At 38.5% G+C, this 13,598-nt stretch overlaps 1 protein-coding gene across 12 annotated transcripts in view; it reads left to right on the top strand.

The window, feature by feature from the left end:
- ABLIM1 (actin binding LIM protein 1) overlaps positions 1 to 13,598 on the top strand; it is a 216,306-nt gene that overhangs the window by 153,199 nt on the left and 49,509 nt on the right. For 10 of the 12 annotated variants that reach the window (XM_062580665.1, XM_062580670.1, XM_062580669.1 and 7 more), the window contains 3 exons: positions 6,633 to 6,720; positions 11,152 to 11,210; positions 12,152 to 12,214. In XM_062580665.1, coding sequence (XP_062436649.1) covers positions 6,633 to 6,720; positions 11,152 to 11,210; positions 12,152 to 12,214 — 210 coding nt within the window. The remainder of the gene's footprint in view (positions 1 to 6,632; positions 6,721 to 11,151; positions 11,211 to 12,151; positions 12,215 to 13,598) is intronic. The other 2 variants (XM_062580668.1, XM_062580673.1) reach the window with 1 other exon arrangement.

Consider the following 13,598-nt stretch of genomic DNA (forward strand, 5'->3'; position numbering starts at 1 on the left):
GTTATTGTCCTTTCTGGCTCTCATTCACTGTTGCTCTGGAAAGAAGGGCAAAAGTGAAAGTGTGAGTAATAAATCTTAAACTCTTACATTCACAGAAGAGAAAAACATTTATATAACCAGATCAGAGTTCTGCAAGCACTCACAGAATCACAGAATGACAGAATGGGTAAGGTTGGAAGGGGCCTCTGGAGATCATCTAATTCAACCCCCCTGCTCAAGCAGGGTCACCTAGAGCATGTTAGGGTTGCATCCAGGTGGGCTTTGAATATCTCCAGAGAAGGAGACTCCACAACCTCCCTGGGCAACCTGTGCCAGTGCTCTGTCACTCTCACAGTAAAGAAATTCCTCCTCACATTCAGGCAGAACTTGCTGTGGTTCAGTTTTTGCCCGTTGCCTCTTGTCCTTTTGCATGGGACAACTGAAAAGAATTTGGCCCCACCCCCTTGACACCCTCCCTTCAGCATATAAGGAAATGGGGACAAAGTAAGGGGATGGAGTCTGAAAATGCAGTTGTTGGCTTTTAAAGTACCATGATCGTGGAGTTAAAACTGTATGTGTGCTTACAAAGTGGATACTTTTTATGCTGGGTTTCTGAGTCACATTACATCAGCTTGCATGCAGCTGTACTTGTGTCTTTTGCATTGGAATCAATCTTGTTTAAAGTTTCCTATGGTATCCACCATTGCCTTCCTTGACCCCTGTGAGTAGCAGTGCACTTTAAGCTTCAGGAGGTCCCCAAAAGTATCTTAAGAAAGTGAACACAAATCAGTGTTTTGTACACTGTGGAGGGATTTAACTGCCAGCAGCGTAAGAAGAGGTTGTTGGGAACACTGTGCCTTGCACATAGCTGGTGTTTCAAACAACTCCCTACATCTTAGTCTTGCAGTTTGCCTGTTAAACTGCAGCGGGTCTTGTAAGCTTGATGCACACAGGTGTAACATGAAGCCTGTTCTGTGACCTACCCTGTTCCAGACGTTTGTTAATGATTATTACCTCTTCATTAGAGGGAGCCTTCAAAGCCCTCTGAAAGCAGCACAGAGTAGCTTTTAAAGTGGCATTGAAGACTGATCTAATCAGCTAAGGAGGATTTTCATGTCTGTGTTGAGGTTACTTAAGAGACTAAGGTGCTGCAAAAAGACTGACAATTGATAGCTGCCAAGTCTGAAAAGGTGAGCTATGGAAAATGTGGCTATCGTTATTAACTGTTATTTTATGTCTTAGTATTATTGTAATACATAATACAGCTTGCACTTTCATTAATGTTTCCTGTCTTGGTAACCGGACATGTCCTCCTTTCTGCAGAACAGACTCATTTGGCTCCCCTATCTAGCATATAATCCATGAATCTTCACTGCTAACAATCCAGCTGTCATTCATGACCCTTAGAGGAGGAGAAATGATTATGAAGTCCTTTTTTTTCTTTCTTTCTTTCTTTTTCTTTTTCTTTTTTTTTTTTTTTTTTTTTTTTTTTCCTCATGACTGGTCATTAGGAATGCATTTCTTTAACAGATTTTCTTGGTAGTGTTTCTTCTAAGCATTTTATAGAGGACATTAAATGTTATTAACATTCTATAGATAGGAAAACTGAAGCTCAGTGTTGCTAAAGATTTGATTCCTCTATAAGTCTTGAAATTATCAAAGCAAATAAAACTTTAATACTGTGTAAAATAATATTAAAATCTTTTAATATACATATATATACATAAAAAGCATTTAGTATGTATAGTGGATATATATAGTAGTATATAGTAGATACATAGCAGGCATATATCATTGGTCAGCCATGATTCAGGGAGAATTGTAGAACCATGGTAAAGTACTTGAACTTAATGTATATGTTTATATCTGTATTTATAATGGCATCGTATAATCATATGCATTTGGCTGTTTTTCCTTCATTCTGCAGTTCTAAGGCTCTGGAAGTATTTGGTGAATGAGTAAAGAATACTTACTTTTTTTTGTGTGTAAATTTTTTTGTCCACTGTGTGGAAATGAGATTTAATCTGAGAACCTATTTTAGATTTGTCAGTATGAATAGAAGGTAGATAAAGTCAGAAAATAAAAATCAGAAGAGATTGTATATTGCTACAGATTGACAACTGACATTCCTTACTGCTATTGTAAATAAAAGTGCCTGTTGATTAAGCAGGATTTATAAGCAGTAGCATATAGGTTTCATCTGGCAAGAAAATTTCTTTATCAAATTTTTCAGTTCTATTTAAGAATTTATGTGTAAAATAGTAGTGATAACATCCCATATTATTTTAGTTATTTTTACCACTTCTAGCCAAGCAAAGCCAGGACAGTCTTCCAGTCATAGTTTGCACTTGATGATTTGAATTGTCCTGAAGACCTCAACAGTGATCTGACCTCAGCCAAAGCTGAAATAATTCAGAAGGGACCAACTTAACATGATAGCTCAAAACGTAGCTACTGAATAGTTGTATTTTGAGCAAGAAAGTGATTTGTTGCTTTTGCCAGGATGCAGGATGCAACTTGAGAAATCCTTGTGTAGTAAAGCTAAATGTAAAGGTTTTCTGGATGTGTACTAGAGAAGGGGTAAGGAGAGGCAAGCATAGTGGGAAGGCAAGTGACTTTAAACCTAATGTACATTGGCTGAAAAATCTTCAGGGCAAATATGCACAGAAGCAATGCTACTTCATACTGCCAACAGCATTGAGATAATAGCCTTATAGTCCCTGGTATAATAGCATGTTACACAAAGCTGTACTTTGACCATACTGCGTGAGGATTCAGTAACCTCAAAATTGAGGCAAGACCAGATATCCAAGAAGTGTGAGTATTTGGTCCTCTTGTAGATCCAAAAAGCTTTCATAATACATTGTAGTTGACTGATTTTTAGCAACTAGTTTTCTCAAATGATGACAGCAAATTAGGCCTATCAGGATTAGCCCCGATTTGGCTCAGATACCAATTGTTTTCCCGTGGATATCCATTGAAGAAAAAGTTCCACTACTGAGCCTTAGCAATGTTCTAGAGGTAGAAAACTCATGAAACTGATTCTGAAGGATTCAACTTCAGCTGCAGCTCAGGACCTCTCTGGTGCAGGGTCTGTCAGCACTGCCATTTAGCAAGCTCTTATTTTCTGGAGTGTCATGTTTGTTCATCATCACTCATGCTACACTAAAATTTGGCCAGTTATTTCAGCCTTGGGGATAAACGTTCGTATAAGTGTTCTTGAAATGGGTCACTTTGGCTGTTTTGAAGAGAGACGTGTGCATCTTTTAAACTATATTCTCTTGACAGTAGCATGTTGGAAGTTTTTCCAGAAAAAGTTCTTGAAGAGGCCAGAGGTTTACACACAATATTGTGATGAATCCTGGATTTGTTTCTCCTAAAAATAGCCTTACTTTTTACATGATGTAAACTGCTTATAGCAATTAGCAGATAAGCACTTGAATCCATGTGCCTGCTTCTAAAGCAGCATGAAGCTTTAATGGTCTTGTGATTTGGAGAAAGCTAAGTGGAATATTTATCTAATGATCACAGCAAGTGAAAAACTCATTGATATTAGCACTAGATAGACCAGATAGAGATTGTTTTAGCACAAAGGATGGTTCAAGCTAGTAGAAATATCTGAAGAAAGTTGTTGTAAATAAACTGCAAAACAAAGAACAGGAAGGTCAGAAGCCTGGGTTAGGACTGACAGGGCAGCTGCACAACACCCAAAGAATTAACACCTTTGCTTGTGACAATGAAATGTGACCTTTGCTTAAAGCTTTGGGGTAATACCTCCTTCTTGTTTCCAAAAAACACACCTCAAGGGCCAGACTGGAAGAAGGACAACAGTTAGAACTGTACAAGTGTGAATGTGTGATTTTCGTTATCCACACGTCGTCATATGTTGTCATGCTCTCACAATGTAAATCTCTCTACTGGATCCTAACTACCCTTCTTAAAACTTCTCTTAGTTTAGCATCAGAATCTTCAGTAAGAATTACTTTTTTTGTAAAACCTGTTTCATCAGATAATATTGATGTACAGAATTTTTGGAAATTAACTGAAATTAAGAAAGCTTTTTACCACAGGGTTGTTTCAGAACAACCTGAGAGTTTGGATAACGTTCAACACATAACAGGCCCTGTATTCTTTCAAGTCCAGGCTATTAGCTACTTCTTACCTACCCTACAGAATGTCTTTTTATAAGTTACAAATTTTGTTTCAGAAAACTCCGTATGCTTCCTGGAAATTTGAACTTTGGTAAGCAGCAGCACAGTTGTGTAGCAGAGCTATTCTTTAGTTGGATGAGACAGGCAGAGTCCAAGACAGATTCCTGTTTTATTAATTCTAATGTACTTCTTAAGTTATTGTCTTCCTGTTTGGAGAAGATCCTTTCAGGCAGTGTTTCAGTCGTCTTAGAAATTTTTGTATCTCATTAACTGTGAACAGTTCCCAGGACACAAGATTTGGCATCATCTCTAAGTCAAATATGCCTGGAATCACTTGTGAAAACCAGCTCTGTGGGCCCCACTTTGTTGAAGAACCTTAGGAATGCTCCAAAGGCTTTTTTTGTTGTTTTTGTTTTTTTAACAGATACCAAAGGACTTCCTGTTCCTCAGAATATATACAATATTTTTCTGTGGTATGTCTTAAAGAAAAGCAAAAAGTGAAAAGTAGGATTTTCAGCTTCTGCTGAGTGTTGAGCTGTCCAAATTGGAGATGTATCTTTGAACTCCATTCAGTATTCATAGCCCTATGTTCCATAAATATACAAGTAACTGTGCCTCTCTGCATGTCTCCGTTCAAGATCAGAATCGCTGTGGCCTGATTCCAGCATTGTTTCAGATACATACAGAGTTTCTTCATTTTCTTTTCCTAAATCCTAGTCTTGAATGGAACCAGTGGGAAATCTCAGAGGTTAAATTATTGCTACAGGGAATCAGAGCCAGAGGGGACAGCCAATACTGAAAATGGTAGAAAGGGAATTAACAATGAGTATGTTTTTCCATCTCAGTTCAATATTGTTTTTGTTGCTGCACATCAGGCATAATACTGTCTTCTCTCTCCTTATCTAATCTCTCTTTAGTTGGCGTATCTTGTATTGGCCTCTCATATTCTCCCTTTTACCAGACCCCTTTTGACCTGGTAATGGTAAAAATCTGCGGTGCGCAAAATACTAAGGGCAATTAATCTTCCTGTTTAGCAAATGCTACCCTCTAAGGAGCCAAATCAATAGCAAAGATAGTATCTGTTTAAGAAAAGTGCAAGCTTACTTGCAAATGAAGAATTTATTTAGCTGTATAGCTAAACTGACAGCAAACTGACTCCTCTCTTCAGGCCTCTTGTGACACAAAGTCCTAGAAAGGAATTGTCTTTAAAGAGCTCGTGACAGACAAATAGTATCTGCAAACACCAGAGTCTCTATGAATAGTTTACCTTTCCTCACAAATATATTTTTATTTGCCTCAGTTGACGTAAGTAAAGATTGAATTTCATAATAAGTTAAAAATATGGCAGAATTAGATTATTTGATGACATTTTACAAGTCAGCTACAGAACAAACATATTTTGTGCATTTAACATTTCAGTTGATATGAAATATTTTTTGAAAAAGGATTTGAGGTTAACTTGTGAAGAAACCACAATTTTTAAAACCTTTTAGAATTCAGTGCTTGTTACTATTTAGGGTTTTTCTTAAGGTTAATTTTTTTGTATTAACAAAAGCCTGATGTGGGCATTGCTTGTTTAGTTTCTGATGCAAGAGCATTAATACATTGATTGCTTTGCTCTTCTAAGGAGAAGAAATCACATTAATATCTATATCCTTGATTTTCTTATCCTCATTATAGCCCGAAAATCTGATCAGCCTGGTTGATTATGAGTATCGATGTATTTAAGAGACTGAATGACTCAGAGGATTTGGATTTGGTAATGGGATCTGGAGTATTTAGCATCTTTAGGTCAATAGTTCAAATTCAGTTCAAGCTGTCTGTGCCAGTGTGCCTTCTGAAGTCAGGCATATATGAATTAAGCCAGTGGTCCCAGAAGTTGCGCTAGACAGCCCTCTCTTCATTAATGCTTGTATCAGCAGTGTCAGGAAGAAGGCCAAGGAACAAAATGGCAGATTATTCGTCATCTGGATTCATCCATAGCAAAGGGACAGCAGAAAGTGCATGTTCTGGTGTGCTCTCTTCACAAGGCACCTGACAAAATGAGGACACAAGAAGTTTACAACAATGCCTGATTGCATTGTGAACTTCATTACTCTGTATTCTTAAATAGATGAAGATTCAGAAAGGTGATAGGCAAAATCACGGAGGATGGATACAGTCAGACATGACCTCTGATCCAGGAGATCTTTAGAATACAGGTCACTTGAGCCTAGGAAGTTAGAAAGAGGAAAGGCTGTTCTATACTTGTCTTATTGCTTATAACCTTTTTCCCCAACTAGCTGCTGGTCTCTGCTGTTGAGGACAGGATACTGGATTAGGCAGATCTTTGGACTGAAGGAGTATGTCAGATCTTACATTTTCGTACCTACTGTCACGTTAAGGGCAATAGTCTATCGTTACAGATGAGGAAAAAGAATAATGGTCTATCAGCAGTAACAAGTGTTCACAAAGCAGTGCAATGTATTGATTCCTCATTACCCTTTTTTATTTTTTGTTTAGGCAGGTGACAAGCATTATCATCCAAGTTGTGCACGATGCAGCAGGTGCAACCAGATGTTCACAGAAGGAGAAGAAATGTATCTGCAAGGTAAGGATGTCTCTAGGTCCCAGCTGTGTCAGAAATGGTAGGCCTAGGCATGCAGCTGTTCAGACAGCTGGTGTGGAGACAGCCCATTATCAGTGGCTCTTTTAGTCAGCATGTTTCATGTCATTTTCCCCTTAATTATTTTGATCACTTTCTTTCCTCTTATGGACCAGCCTCCAAATAGTAAAAGGCAGTGGAAGACAGAGATTGTAGTGAGCTTTTTGAATGATGTAGATTTCATTCCCCATGCACATTATTAGATAGTCTCCTCTGCTTCTTACTCATATCTGTTGCCTAGCCTGTTTCTCTTTTATTTGGTCACATCTTCCTTTTCATTACCATTTACATTATTTTTATTGATTATTATTTATCTTTAGTTTACATTATTTTTATCTCATTCCACAGTCTCCATTTTCATCTCCACTTTCTTAGTAATGTTCTCACACTCACTTCTAGGTATTGTCGAGCACGTTTTTTTCACAACCATTTCATTTCCCAAAGAATGTGCTCTTTACTTTGATTGAAAAATTCTCTACCTGTATCCTGGAAGATAGCACTTTAACTGTTAGGCTACAGTTATTTCTCTGACTTGCTGTAATTGTAATGAATACAGGTAGAAAGACATCTAATATGCTTTTACGCAAACCAAAAATCAAAGAGAAAATTCAGCTACTTATCATGATTTTGCATGTTGTACTTGTGCTAGAAAACTTGCTTGATGTACCTGAAAAGACCCTAAAAGAACAGGAAGGAAATGATGAAGTGTGGAGGCAGTGGAAATACTGAAGAGAGATTCCTTCTGGAGGAATCCCAGAATAAGATAATATTGTTAAGAAGAGGAATTCCTTTGAATATAACCTGTATTATTTTATAGTTTGTCCTCCGCACTTCATCTTTCTCCTCCTTCACTTATAAAGAGTTGTATTTTTATCATCTCATTCCAGCTGTGCACAGAATTGGATATAGACTTGTTAACAGTACTTCCTTGCAAGAGCAAATAGAAGCTGAAAGAGGTCTAGGAAGGAAATACTGCTTTCTATTGGTAAATTAGAAAAGATTAATTTGAAAGCAACAGGGACAGCATCTGATAATTAATAATCTTAGTTTCTTCACATCATAGTAAGAGAAAGTGCAGGTAAAGTTCAAGGTGCACAAATTAATTCAGTATTAATAACAACAAGGGATGAACTGATACAATTTGAACAAGCCTAGCAGAGAATAGAAGTTCATGTTGATTGGGCAGGCTGTGGTGTAAATGTCTGCAGATCTCAATAAGACAGAAGGTATTAGCTCCTACTTAACCAAGAATACATTTATGAGGGTGATACAAGAAAGGAGAGATATGTGACTCCTTGGTCTGCCATCGTGCTCTTCCTGACTGCGTCTACTTCTGTATCTTTTCCTGTGGCCACAAAGCAGTGTTCTTCAGGCTCACTTAGTCTCAGAAGAGTACAAGTTATATTACTGTATTATGTCCAGCTGTTTTCTGACCAAATAATGTTATCGTTGAGTGTACCCCAGACTATCCAGCCAGAGCTTTTCCTGCTGAATTCAGCACGTTCACAAGTGTAAAAGACCTAAAAGACTTCTCCATGCAAAGCACTCAGCTTCAGCTGAAATAGTTATCCTGATTCCATCTAAATTGTTTCCTCTAAGGAGCAGTTAACAGCCTTCCAAGTGTTTTGCTGAAATAAAAATGCAGTACCACAACATAGAGCTAGAACCAAAATCACATTATTGGTAAAATAAAAGAAAACAGACATCTTCCTTCTCAGTTGCAATTGTCTTCTTCGCTGGGCATGAAAGCACCGTGTTAGTATTACAAATAGAGGAATGAAAGCCTGCATGTTTTTGCGGTAGCTACTTCTATCAGAAATGTGTAGTCAGCCTGCAAAAGGAAAAGGCATGCAAAAACAAGACCTCTGTCCTGGGACTTTCTGTTTTAAGATTGGTTTGGATAATGCTAGCAAAAGCGCTCTGGTCTCATCACCCCAATCCATTCCCCCTACCTTCCATCCCAGGAAAATGACAAGGAAGCAGCATTATTTTCTTTTTTCCCATGGACTTCCTAGTAATGCATTATAATACAGACTGCCCCAGAGGACTGTTGCCACACTGGGATGTTACTTAGCTTTTAAAGGGATGCTTCATTTGATTTTCTTTCACCTTTATTTGTTGTGTAAGTAATAGACTGAGTTACTGTATTTTAGAGAGCTGTGTGTTGGATCAATGATAAATGCAGAATGAAAAGTTACATAAATTAATATATTGGCTGGGGTCTGCTAAGTGAGCAAACAAACATGTATTAAGAATGGGTTTAAGCACAATTTTCTAAACTATTTCCAGTAGGAAAAAGAGAGGTGACACACCTTGAGTGTTTCAGAATAGACTGACAAACTTGGGTGGATGAAATCTGCAAGTAGTGGTTGGCTCAGAGTTGAGGCTCATACAAAATATTTACAGTTAACTTCTGAAGCCCACTCTGTCTTATTTGGGTTTTCAGTTTTCACATATTTCAAACCTCTTGCCATTTTCTGGGAAAAAAAAATAATAAAATAAAAAACACAACTGTTAGCTCAGTTTCACCATGAAAATGGCATCCAGGCCTTCTTGCATTTCATGTTCACTTTCAACAGCTCCAGAATTCTCCTGGGGTGTTTCTAAAATAAGGACAATTTGTACAAAATGCTGCCCAAAAAACAAAATGGTAGCCTTTGCTTTGATGATGGGGATGTTTTTATAGAAAAGAGACCAAGGTACAGATAAACTGAGAGAATTTTTATCAGGGTAACACAAAAGTCTGCAACTGGATTTGAGAACTGAGCCTAAACCTTCTGAGTCCTAATTCATTGGAATTCCTAATTCCAATTCCAATTCCTGAGTCCTAATTCATTCTGAACTCACTTCTTCCTGAGAGCTTAATTTGTCTGACCTCCCGATCAGATGCACAGGGCATGCTTCTCTCCTGACCTTTGCAGACTCTGTAGGGTCTTGGCTCTGACACTGCTATTTGTTTACAGTGAAGGCTGTTGGTTGTTGTCTGGTTATTTCCCCCTGCCAAGTGTGCAGTTTCTTCTTCCTCAGCTTAGACTGAAAGCCAGACATCTAAGACCCTAATCCAGAGTCAGTATTCTCTCTAGTCTCCTCATGATGATGATTATATCATGTGCTGCTGGGAAGTGAAATCATTCCTGCTGGTTTTTCCTTCTGCACTGAGTCACACTAGGGCTCATTGGAATAAAATCTCCAGGGCCCCTGACCCTTGCTTTTCAACTGTGTCTGAGGGAGGGGTTTCCTCTGGCCGTCCTTGAGCTAATATTCCCCAGTAGGAGATCTGGACTTTCATTTGTTTCTTTGAAGACAGAACGAAGTGGTGAAGTTCCCCCCTGCAGACAGGCGAGACTCAGTATTGGTTTTATGGTAGTTGGAATGAGGTTTGAGTTTGACCGCAGCAGCAGTCAGTATTAAAAATCAGTATTAACTGCTGCTCAGTTTCAGTTTGGCTAGTATCTGCCAGTGGTGACCACAATTTGCACTCTATTCCAAAAGATAACTGAAGTGGGATAGAAAAACCCCTTGCCCCTGACATTGCTCTCAAGGGTAGTTGAGTGTTAACATTTTTTACAGTGTAAGAGAGAATCCCATGTTTTAGGAGACAAACAGCAGAGCCCCTTGCCTTTTGCAGCCAGGTACATGGCTGCAAGCTGCCATGAGGAAACCCTAGTGCAACATATGCCACTGATCTTACAAAGCAAGGGCTAGAAATGGTGCGTGTACCAATGGCAAGTATGGCACACTGGTCTGGAGAGGGGATTCTTCATATACTCTTTTGTACTGCCTATGTCATACTGACCTCTCTAGCTTAGTGTAGTGGGTGAAATTTAGCCCTGTCTCTGCTGTGTTATGAGTTTTCTTGTTTCTCTCCTATTGAGCTCATTGCATTTTTGATTGTTGCAGGGAAGAGGTCATATGCACTACCTGAATATGGTTAGGAAATTATAGGAATTTCCCAGAATCAAAGGATTTAAAATCAGAACTTTATATCTTCTGTTTTTGGTGGGGTGCATGAGGGGAGAATAGATGAAGTAACTGTGGCCCAATTCTTTTGCTCTAGCCTTCCACCCTGGCCAGAAGAACCTTCCCTCTTTCAGCTCCAGCACCTGGTTCTGTCTTGCTTCCATGCTGCTTGAGGCTGTTTGAGTTTTAATTAAGAATATGTGCTTTGAGAGTCTCAGACAAAGGCTGTTTTAGGTGGGTCAAAGATTTGGATTTTTGTGTTTCACCTGTATTTCTCATGAACTGGAATGGAATGTGAATAGTCAAGTTCATACAGACCACCATCTGATGCAAGGAAGGGGTTCTCTTTAAGCCCTGACTTTTCATGACCAGAGGTCCTCTCTTTTTACTCTGAATAATTTTTTTTTCCTCCTCCAGGTTCCACTGTGTGGCATCCCGACTGTAAGCAATCCACTAAGACTGAAGATAAGCTACGGGTAAGCTGAATTTGTGGCAAAGACACACTAGACATTTTTGCACATGCAGTAACAGAACACTTTTTAAGAGAATAATTTATCATGGTTTTTATTACATACCTGTGACCATTCTGGCAGAATAAAAAATAGCACTACTTCAGAGGTATTGCTGTGCTTTTTCGGCTCATCACCTTTACATATCTTTCAGTACACTGGTCCAAGGATTCTGAAGTCCATCTCTTGGCCTTTGATTTCCAGCATGTAGCTTTGTGTCATCTGAATAAATAGTGTTCTCAATGACCAGCTTATCACTGTGTCAGCCTGCTTTAAGTTTACTATATGAGAGACAGAATTGCTTTCAAAATGGCTGCAAGGATATTGCATGACCCAAGGAAAGGGCAGATACCAGTGCTCAGTAGTTAGAAGATACATGGAAGGTATATGTAGAACCATTATATTTTCTGGTGGTTCTGTAAAAAGCCAGTGATATGGCCTCTTTGCTGGATTTCCTTTCCCTGTGGAACAGAACAAAACAAAACCCCCTTTTATCATTAAAACTTCTTCAGAAGTTTTCAGCAAACTGTGTGTTTTCACAGTAACTGCATTGTGATATAAACTAATCAGCACTCTAGCTGGTCAAGATCTGAAGTGGAGTTATAGAAACAGTGATTGCTTAAGACCTTTCTCCCACTGAATATTTTGGTGGAGTATTACGAAGCCAAAACGAGCATAAAATTAAGCAACCCTAAATATGTAATGAGAATATACATTGCTTGCCTTTTTTATATATTTATATATATTTTTATATACATACATATTATAATGCACAGTATATATTATAATGCACAATTTATTTTCTAGCAAGTACGTATTAGTAAGTTGTTGAAAAAGAACTTAAACTCTGGGTTGGGGGAACTGCTTTCCTTTTCACTCTTCTTTTTTCCTTTTATATTTCATGACAGCATTCCTCATCTGAATTCTTTTATCCAAAGAGTCTGGTTCTGCGCAGGCCACGCTCTGCAGAGGTTTGCTGCTGTGTTTTCATAGCATTGCTAATAGTCTTCTTTCCTGAGAAGATATTATTCTCCATTATTGTCACCTGCTGCTCTTGCTACTACTTCTGCCACACAGCTTTCCTGCAACCACATGCTACTGTGGGCACAAGCACTGTGTTTTACATTGTGTAGTGCAGTGTTGTTTGTTAACTCTCACATTTTGATTTTATTTAATGAAATGCTGGGATTTTTTATTTATTTATTTACATGAGCTTTTTGGGGCTGCAGTGTTGGTCTTCCGGTGTTACAGAAAGTTTTTCTTCTGAAACAACAACAAAAAAAAGGTGCAAGTGTGAAGCAAATGAATATGGTAAAAGCACCTGGATTTGAAGGGATGGTTAAAACAAAGTGTTTTTCATCAACAGTGGTTGATGTTTTTCAGAAAATTGTGCCCTTAAAATACCATTTTTTAAAAAAAATTTTGACCAACTACAAGTCAATGTTGTAGCTGAGGAAATATGTGCAGAATTTTGAATTTGGACATGTTCTGTGTACTGTCCAAAAGCATTTGTCCCCTGTGGTCAAGGATATATCTATTTCAAAGTAAGGAGCTCCTCCCTATCTGCTTCTTTCTAGACTATCTCTCTGTTTACTTCCTCAAATCTGTTTTGTGTCCAACTACTACAACACCTCCTTCCCTTTCTTCCCCTTTAACAGCAGTGCTTATTTGTTGATTATATCTGCTGTGTGGGGGGACGTATGACTGCAGTGCCTGTAGGCATACCTGAGGCAGCTTTCACCTGATAATGAAGCAAAAATACACTGGGATGGACTTCAGTGCAGACTAGCAGTAGGCAGACAGGCTGATAGTGCCCATGCCACTGGATTTTCATTATGCCTGCTCATGCTACCTTCAAATCTCCAACTGCAGCGTAGGCATGGCCATATCACCAGTTAGGACAGATGCAATCTGCAGGGTAGTGTTATATGGTTGAATCCAACACTGTGATTTAATGGCAGTTAATGCATGTCCTGTCCCCTTTGTCCTGCACAGTATTTTGCTCAAAATTAACTTTGGAAGTTGCAATGCATCAACCTCTCCTAGATGTCAGTGTCTCTTTTAGCTACAGAACTATGTATAAAGTGACTACAGCTATGAAGAAGCATTTTCACCATTTCTAAGGAGGGAAATGTCTCTGCTGTCTTAGGCCTTATGGAATCAGATATTGGAGGCAGATAGTAGCAACACATAAAGCCTTTTCACTTATCTGTTAGGCCAGCTTAATGACTTTTGAAGAGCTACACAAAAAGTCCTTCAGGTTAGGGTGCCGAATTTGTGAGCTTTCAGTGTAGAAATACAAGAGCCTTGGGATTAAAAAATAATAAAAAAAAAAGAATCCTATCCAATACATTA

This window comes from Rhea pennata, chromosome 7 (genome assembly GCF_028389875.1).
Source record: "Rhea pennata isolate bPtePen1 chromosome 7, bPtePen1.pri, whole genome shotgun sequence".
Classification (NCBI taxonomy): domain Eukaryota; kingdom Metazoa; phylum Chordata; class Aves; order Rheiformes; family Rheidae; genus Rhea; species Rhea pennata.